The following is a 9,687-nucleotide window of genomic DNA, read 5'->3' as shown; positions in this document are numbered from 1 at the left end:
GTGGTGCTGTCCCAAGTGAGGAGGGGGGTTTATATAGGCTTGAGAGAAGGAGGAGGACAAGTGGTGGCATGGTGAGGTCTACATCAATGGCATGGGCTTGGCATGGTCCTCTTTGCATCATTTTCTTGGTCTATGAGTGCTGCATGCTTGGTTGAGGTGTGATGATGGTATTTGACATAGGGTGCAAGGTGTGAGAGGGCTAGAGGTGTGCACCATTGATTAAAGTGAAAAGCATATGTGGTACATGCAAATGAGTGGCATGCTTGAGCATGGTGAATCATGGCCAAGGTGGTGTCACTTCATGATGTGATTTTCAGAGTACCATGGTGTACTAACAAGGAGGACAAGGGAGAGAGAGAGAAAAAGTGAGAAAGTGATGATTAAAGTGAATTGTACCCCTTTTTCACTTTATGTGTACTTCTCATCTCCAAAGCAATGACCTCCCTTGTGTGTAATTTTGGACAAATGGCTGCATGGTTGTGTTCTAAATGAGGTTGGGCAACAATGTGTGGCATTGGTTTGAAATTTGGAGAGGTTTTGTGAAAATTCAAATAGTGGAGGGAATCTAGAATTTGTTTCAAGGTGGCATCTTGGCTTGAATAATTAGAGCAATGGTCAAAGCTTTGGTCAAAGTGGTCAACACAAAAAATGTTCATCTTGATGAGGTCTTGGATGAGGTGCAAAGAGTTGTTAGGGTTTGGTTTGAAAATTTCTTAATAGAAGAGCTCAAAGTGGGTAAGATAATATAAAATGGTCACATGACCATTATCATATATAAGTTGCATTTGAATTCTTCTTTGCTTTGATTTGGGTTTCTTTGATGCAATTGTGTTTGTTTATCATATATAAGAGTTTTACAAACAATAGATCAAGCAATGGTGGCCTTTGGTGAAGATTTGCAAAAATGGCCTTATGTGTATGTGAGTGAAATTGGGAATTCCTCACCATTTGATTTCTCTCCAATTTATTTGATATTTCTTGACTCTAATGTGATTCTTATTAGTTTATAAACATTTCCCAACCATTGAAACCAATTCAAATGGTCTTGTTCAAAGATTTGCAAAAATGGCCATAACCCATGAGAGGTGATATGTCAAATTTCATTAAACTTGTAAATTGTTCTCCTTGCTTTACTTAGGCATGGGTTAGGGTCAATTTAGTGTTATATTAGGTTTAGATATGGTTTCACATCATTTGGTCAAGGTTTAAAGTCATAGGGCAAGAATTGGGTTTTATGGCTATGTGTCACATATGCCTCTATGCATATGTTGCATTTGTGTTTTACTTTGACTTGGCTTGACTCAATTGGTGTTGTTGAGTGTTGAAATGGTATATAGGAGTGATCCCACCATTCACAATATGTATTAGGGTCAAGATTCTTAAATTCACATATTTGCTATTTTACTCTCATATGCCTCTATGGCATTTTTAGTTTCTTTTTAATTTCTTTTGTTTCACTTTGGATTTGGTTTGATAAGTGCTAGATAGGGTGTATGAAGGTTTTCCAAACCTCTAAACAAAGCAGAAAGGTCTAGGGTAAAGATTTTTAAAAATAGCCATAGGCACATTTACCTTTTTCTTATTTAATTTCCTTTTATTTTATTTTAGCTAGGATGGTGAAAAGAGGGGTAAGGTTTAGGGTTTAAGATCATTTCAAAACTACTATTACAAGCAAACATGGCAATAGCACAAGAATTAAGCAAGATCACTATGTATCATACTTAATTTAATAAAAGTTTTTGTTGGTTCCAAAATTTGGAACTAGGGAAATTCATTTGTTTTGTTTTGAACTTTTGGGATGTTACACCTCCCTATGATTTCATGTGGTGAAGGATATCTACTTATCCTATTAGGATTCAACTTATTCTCACATACCTCAAGTGTATGATCATGGATTAGACATGATCAACTTGCTCTTAATACCTTACCTCAAGTTCTTAGGGTTTATGATCATCACTCAATTTATAATGATCAAGGTTTGGCTTCCTAAGGATCTCTCATTAAATGGGGTTCTCACTTCCATGATCAAGTATTGTCTTGATCAGCTAAGGTATAGTACTTATACTTTACTTTCTTGGATGGGACTACTATGGTTGCCTCTAAAGTTTATATCCCAGGAGAATGCCTGAGATATTATGTTGGGGTTCTACTCAACAATGATGGTATGATCATCTGGTCATAAGAATAGTTCTCTCTCTCAAATCCAGGTGTTGCCTCATCTATTTTTAGTGTAACTCCATTGCTTGAGTTCTCTCATATAGGAATGGTTTATTCTAGGGTTTATGGTGTACTCCTAATATTTATTTAGGTTGCTGAGCTAAAGATTCAATTGTCTGACTTAGTTGGATTAGTCCAACCCTTATTTCACTAATTCATGGATATAGTCTTATTCCACTTGGTATTTGGTTATCTCACCACTCCAAGATGAAATGGTTTACAACCCAATACTTTAGTTCAAAGATTGTCCTCTATTCATTAATAGGTAAAGCTAGAATTGATATGAATGGGCTCTCTTACTTGGGAAGGACTTGAATAATATCCTAGGGTTTCTCTTTAAGATGATGATGTGAATACTTGGATGCATATCCAAGGTTTAGCTCAAGGTTTGTTGCTTCTCTAATAATTATTGTAGAACTCTCATCTCTCTTGGTTTGATGTATACTAATATGGAATAGAAAAGGATATATATATTTCTAGAGTTGATCTCCTTGTCTTGTTTCCAAGATTGAAATATAATGAATACCATGAGGTTCGTGGTAGGTTCAAGGATTAGCTTAAGACATGGAAAAGATAAGTCAGAAATGGTTTCTCCATTTTATTGTTACTTGGTTTGTAATTGAATAGATGTTCTTATGTTGTGGCAATGATTACCATATTATGATCTATTATAGGATCAAGTAGTTGATCATTGATTAAAGTGTTGTTGTGTTGATTATTAGTTCCATTTGATCTAACCCCTTAGATCAAATCATCTCTTCCCAAGACAAGGTTCTAGCAAAGTCACATTGAGGTTTGTAACGCTTGACTTGATGAGCTACTTCAATTCCACCAAGGTCAAGTGAAACTTCAGTTACTGTGACTGTTTTTCTTTAAAGCGCAAAAATTCCCCAGATTTTCTATGCATGAATGCAATGCACACATCTGTTTCCTCTATTTTTGTAACCCCATTACCTGGGATATTACAGTGATCTTATGCTACGCTTAATTGGGTGTGTCCATTACATCATTCATACAATGATATAACCTTGTTATTAATAACATCCAATGTTCATGATTTATGAAACTAATCATCCATTAATCAACAAGCTAGTTAAGAGGCATACTATGGACTCTTTGTTGTTTACATATCACACATGTATCAATGTTTCGGTTAATACAATTATAGCATGGTATATAAACATTTATCATAAATATAAAGATATATAATAACCACTTTTATTATTGCCTCTTGGGCATATCTCCTTCACTACGAGTGAGAGTCTTAATGATCTTTTATGCACATTCAATTTTTCTTACTCGATGTTAAGTGCAATTCCTGACGTATATACATAACATGTGCAGCTTCCACTGGATTCTACTAGACATTCAACCTGATAAGGGAATAGTTGAAGTAAGAGACCCACTGAGTAGAGGCGTGGACGGGTTCCACGGCTTGCATAAGTTGCTCCAAGTGTAATTTCCTTCATCGCCGCGCTTTATCTTTCGTGATATATCAATTAATTATCCACTCATTCAATCATTCTTTTGCCTGGCAGGGCTTGGAGAGCTTTGAAGACTCATCATAAGGAGATTACCTGGGCAGAGAAGCTAACATTTACTCCTGTACCATGCCCCCAGCAGCCACAAGGGATGAATCTATGTGGATACTACGTTTGCGAGTCCATTCGCATGTTAACCACTGAGAAGCAGAACAAAAATAAATTTGACGTAAGCAATAACATTCACAACTTCATTTATTATCATCAATATTTCGTTATCAAGATTGATATAGTCATACTCATCTCATTTTCGTATATAGGTCGACTACATGCGGGACATACTCCAACCAAAGGAACACCTACTAGGAATCGCCGAGGAACTGGCGGGACTTTTGGTTAGAGAAGTATTAAACAACAAAGGCTTGTTTAGTCCAAGTAGATGCTCTACCTCCAAATAGACGGTCGTTAGTACCGCTTGTCTGTCGATCGTGAGCTCCATGTATATATATGTAAGGGGAATCGACTTTTGCTTCCAATATTTGTTTGATCGATCTATATATATATATAATGAATGAACGTGTACAATTTCTAGTAGCGTACAAATGTATGCAACTTTTATTTTCGAATGAAAAAATGAAATAAAAGGGGGTCGGTGGCGGGGGGGGGGGGGTGCTGCACCCCTCAAACCCTAAAGCAGCAGGGTTGTGCGCGCGCCACGTAGAGGGCCTTTTGTCGCGGGTGGTAATACCGCCCGCGACAAAAGGGCCTGTCCCCTGCGCGCCCCGCGCCTGCCACGTGGTGGACTGTATGTCGCGGGTGGTAAGCGACCCGCGACAAAAGGTCGACCTTTTATCGCGCCCCTTTTGTCGCGGATGGCCACCCGCGACAAAAGACTCTTACAACCCGGAACAAAAGCCCTGTTTTCCACTAGTGAGAGAGAATTTGGCATGCTCCAGCAGCATTTTGACATTGTTTGGTACCCAGCTCTCACCTGGTCGAAGTCTCAGATGTGGGAGGTGATGAACGCTTGTGTGATCATGCACAATATGATCATTCAGAGTGAGCGCGACGCACCTGCAAATGATGATCATCCATTTGATTTTTATGGACCTCTTGTTCAGGGTTGAGCACGTACCGGCCCAGCTTGCCACTTTCCTCTAGATGCATGAAGAAATTTAAGATGCGGATGTTTATTCTCAACTGCAGAATGATCTAGTTGAGCATTTGTGGGTGCGGAGAGGAAATGCTCCATAATTCATGAACTTGTTGGATTGCAATTTATTTGATGCTTGTATGAATAATTTAATTTATATTAAATTATATGCACGTACCGACGTATGGACCCACACCATGGATCAGGGCAATTTTCATGAGCTCCTTGTTGGGCCAAAGGAGGTAGATTAATGTCGGGTACTCGAAGGGTAATGTCCACATCACTATATATGTGAAATAATTTGTATGTTTAAACATTGTAAATTATTGTTTTAAGTGGTTGCAAAATGTTAAAATTTGGTGAAAATAGTAAATAAAATTTGGGGATCGGCAGTATAGGGCACGCTGGTGTGGAACATCCCTAAACTAAGAAGCTCATGTCGGTACATCCTATAGCGCACTGCGGGCGTCTATTTGGAGCACATCGGTGGAGGTGCTCTTAGGATAGCTGGGTTTTTTGTGATTTATCTTTCAGTTATCACGTTTGTTTGTTCATGCTTGATATTCTATTACTGAAATACTGGTTGTTCTAAAGAAGAAAAGAGGTCGAAAGGTTTCCGCTTTACTTTTGGAATAATAAATGCTGGATATGATGATTGCATCGTGTTGATTCCGAGACTAGTATCCGTGTAACGTAATCGAAGAAGCGGGCGATGATGCGCTCCTGTGGTTTCCCACCGCATGTGCCCGGATCAACAACCGGTGTCTGGCTAACTAATCCACATCGAGTTGCCCATCTCAATCGAAATCAAGAAGATTATTTTGGGAGAAATCATTTGGCCGGTACGCATCCGTCCATACCAAGGTAACATGGCATAGCGGCCGAGACGTGATTTTATAATGGCGAAGCTCGTGAACCGAAGCCTCCAATCCTCCATGATTTGCTCCCAACCCCATGTGAGCGTACATGACTAATGAGGCACACACCTAGCCATGCATAGCTCTAACACGGCAGGTTCGGTACGGTGCATCGCAATGCAATGCAGTGCAATGCAACGGCCGTTGACGATGACGCCGGTCGAATCCTGCCTATAAGTAGCCCGGCAATGGTCCTCCCCTTGGACCATCAAGTCACAGACCAGAGTCCAAAGCAGAGCACTACCAGCAGAGTAGTGGCAATAAGCCTGCAACTCCGACAAGGTTCTAGCTAAGATGGCCGGGGTACTCTCCGTCAAGGTCGCCGCCCTCGCCGGGCTGATCTTCTCCGTGCTTGCTGCTTCCGCCGCCGCGAAGAAGCCGGTGGAGAACTACAACGCCTCCGCCGTGTCTTACAGCTCTAGCTGGCTCCCTGCTAGGGCCACCTGGTACGGCGCGCCCACCGGCGCCGGGCCCGACGACAATGGTACGTTTCGTGTTCATGGAGGCATGATGCAGCAATTGCTCCGTGTTCCTTTGTCGATCATCGCTTACTTATGATTTGGTTGATGTATCTGCAGGCGGCGCTTGCGGGTTCAAGCACGTGAACCAGTACCCCTTCTCCTCCATGACGTCCTGCGGCAACCAGCCCCTGTTCAAGGACGGCAAGGGCTGCGGCTCATGCTACCAGGTAGGTTTGCGTTCTTCGTGGAGCTGTTTGCCTGGAGGAAATGGAATCGGACACACACACACACACTCACACTCACTGAGACAGTGCTGACTTGGTTGACCCTTGTTGCTTCGTCTTTCAGATACGATGCAGCGGCGACCGTTCCTGCTCCGGCAACATCGAGACGGTGATGATCACCGACATGAACTACTACCCGGTCGCCCAGTACCACTTCGACCTCAGCGGCACGGCCTTCGGCGCCCTGGCCAAGCCCGGCCTCAACGAGAAGCTCCGCCACTCGGGCATCATCGACATCCAGTTCCGGCGGGTGCCCTGCAACTTCCCCGGCCTGAAGATCAACTTCCACGTCGTGGACGGCTCCAACGCGGTGTACCTGGCGGTGCTGATCGAGTACGAGGACATGGACGGCGACCTCACGCAGGTGGACATGAAGGAAGCCAACTCCCGGTCGTGGGCGCCGATGCACGAGTCGTGGGGATCCATCTGGAGGATGGACTCCAACCACCGGCTCCAGGCGCCATTCTCCATGCGCATCACCAGCGACTCCGGCAAGCAGCTCGTCGCCAACAACATCATCCCGGCCAACTGGAGGCCCAACACCGACTACCGCTCCTTCGTCCAGTTCAGTTGATTCATTCCGACCGATCCATCGGCCAGCCACGTGCTAGCTGCCTTCAATCGATCCATCCAACAAATCGTTGCCTTATTTTTATTTGGTATTTCCGAGCGATCAAAAGGAGTCTGAGATGCCGTCTGTCTGGTGTCATATGCGTGTGTGCCCGTCGTTTAGCGTCTTGTTGAGCATGCGCGGGAAGGCAAAGTTTGCACATGCTCTCCCGCCCACTGACACCATACAGTGTGTAACCAAATTCAAGTTATTATAAATTATATACGTACAGTTTGTGCTACTACTTATATATTTCTCTGAGTCGATCTCCTCTTATTTTTGTGATTTCTAAGAGGAAGAAATAGAGTGTGAAGCGAGCTCTCAAAGACGAGGCATGGATTGACACGATAAATATGCCCACACAATCCTTTCAACGTATCTTCGTCAATTGTGGCCTTATGCTTATGGAATCAAATTGTTTGGAGCGTAACCCCAAGTGAACAATACTAAATCCTTAAGTTCTTTGCTTCACTCTCGGTTTAAAATAGGCTTTGGATGACCGATAGGCTCGAGAAGCGGGGTTACCCCAATAATTGTGGGGTTTTGTCCATTTTGCAAGAGAGCCGGAACGTGCACCTCCTAGTTCATTCTAGATTCACCTCGCAGCTTTGAGGTCTAGCTAAGGACTGTCTCAGGCTTCACTTCATCGACCTCAACAATTAGGCAGTGCAATCCATCTCTTCGCGGTGGTCCATCGGATTGGCATCTCTCAATCTTCTAGCCTTGTGGGAAGTTTGGAACGAATGAAACGATCGTCTTCAACAACAAGAGATGCCCCACCTTCGGTTTTTCTAGCAAAGATCAGCATGAGGCAAAATTATGTGTTCTCGAAATGTACGAGTGAAGTTATTCCGGGAGATCGGGGATTCTCTTGTAATATTTGCACCTTTACTTTCTTGAAGAGCTCTATTTAATTAATATAATAGAGTAAAGCTTTTGCCCCCATTTAATTTAAAAAAAATGAATATGACAACATCCGAGTTATACTATGTTCTGTCACATCTGCAAATAGTACATACAAGCATATCACATGGACGTGCAGCTCCAAATTCAGGCTTTGCCATCAAATCAATGGCTTCCAGCTGCAAAGGACCCATTTAGAGGTCAGGCGCGAGCGACTGATAAGATTAGATTAGAAGTATGGCCGGAAAGGCTCTTGCTACTATTTTAGTGCAGTGTAACTGTGTGAGCGTATCGGCCGTTGATATGGGACCGCTTTCCCGAGCAGTGCCAGGCAGCATTCGGAGAAAAGGAGTGCACAGAAAGCTCAAGTACTTCGCTTTCTCTGCTTTGCCAATCCAGAAAGGGTATCAACATAATCATCAGGGCCACACTTAACTTTATTTGATTATAAGCTTATTTAACCGTCAGGCTTAGCTGTGTAGGATAGCTCTTTCTGCGACAAGGAGTTCAGTAGAGTATTGTGCTGCTGTTCATGTGTGATTTCTCCCTTTTAATTATGTGAAAGCTTATGTAGAAATGACAAAGTTTTTAATGATAAAAATTATTCTCTCTTGTAGGTTATGTACAGATGTACCACTACTCTCCGTTCGTGATCTACGCTACAAAAGATGGAGAATCGCGACCTCTTTACGAAGGTCTGTACACGGTTGGAGGACACTACGATAGGTACTTTTTCTCCACATGGGTGGCAGCATAATCTACAGATTGGACCCCTGTCTTCACCTTAGGCGTCTTAGAGTTGCTCATGTTTGATAGGTAATTCATCTTTTTTAATCACTACAGACTTTTGAGACTTTTGGAACCGCTATGTGCATCTTACCTTTGTAGAGATCGGATGCGATTGCTTCCTTAAGTAATAAAGTGTTCATTATCTATAAAAAAAAAAAGTATGCGAAAGCTTAATATATTCACTCCAACAGAACACTACCTTCAGACGAATCAGACGTACTAGTGCCGGCGACAGTATTTTTCTCTGACAAGAAAGACCTGCTAGATTCTGGCCGTGATTACCGGCGTTAATTAAACCCTCACTGAGCAGGGCTGCAGACTGCAGTTAAGGTTACGTACAATTTCTGGCTCGAAAAGAGTCAAGAGACGACTGCAGTGAGTGTTAATGAATGCTTGCCGTGATCTATGGTGAAGAACTTGTCTTCTTTAGCTACGACGATCCAAACTTGTCTTCTTTAGAGCATCCCAGCCGTTGGAGGCCCTCGGGGCGAATTTCGGATGAAAATAGCTCCGGATTGGATCGATTTTTGGTATGGGGGCAGTATATTTCCAGTCGTGTGCTCCCCAAGCGGTGTTTCTCGGGGAAAAAAGAGGATGGCCCGGAAAGTCCGGACGAAAGAGGAGACACGTGGGCGTGGGCGGTTGGTTTTGCTCCATCCGGAATCCCCTAGAGATCCCCGGGAAACCGAGGATGGCCCGGGGAGTCCGGACAAAATTAGGCCGTTTTCGTCCCGAGGGCGCGACTAGACCGTTTTTCGCCGTCCAGATGTAAAAAACAGCTCGTGGGGGCTTCTCGGGGAGAGACAAGTGGAGATGCTCTTAGCTACGACGATCGAGAATGGATCTTTGGTTCTGCGCTGAAAAATGGAGAA

General features: G+C 43.0%; 1 protein-coding gene across 1 annotated transcript; it reads left to right on the top strand.

The window, feature by feature from the left end:
- The first annotated feature begins 5,964 nt into the window (after positions 1-5,964).
- On the top strand, positions 5,965-7,367 carry LOC127309075 (expansin-B6). Its single transcript, XM_051340060.2, has 3 exons — positions 5,965-6,252; positions 6,347-6,456; positions 6,578-7,367. Exons 1-3 carry the CDS (start codon positions 6,063-6,065, stop codon positions 7,085-7,087), a joined length of 810 nt encoding a protein of 269 aa, XP_051196020.1. The 5' UTR covers positions 5,965-6,062; the 3' UTR covers positions 7,088-7,367.
- The last annotated feature ends 2,320 nt before the right edge of the window (positions 7,368-9,687 follow it).

The sequence above is a fragment of the Lolium perenne genome, chromosome 1, assembly GCF_019359855.2.
Source record: "Lolium perenne isolate Kyuss_39 chromosome 1, Kyuss_2.0, whole genome shotgun sequence".
In the NCBI taxonomy this organism is placed as follows: domain Eukaryota; kingdom Viridiplantae; phylum Streptophyta; class Magnoliopsida; order Poales; family Poaceae; genus Lolium; species Lolium perenne.
Note: the sequence above shows the minus strand (reverse complement) of the source record. Positions and strands in the feature narration are given on the sequence as shown.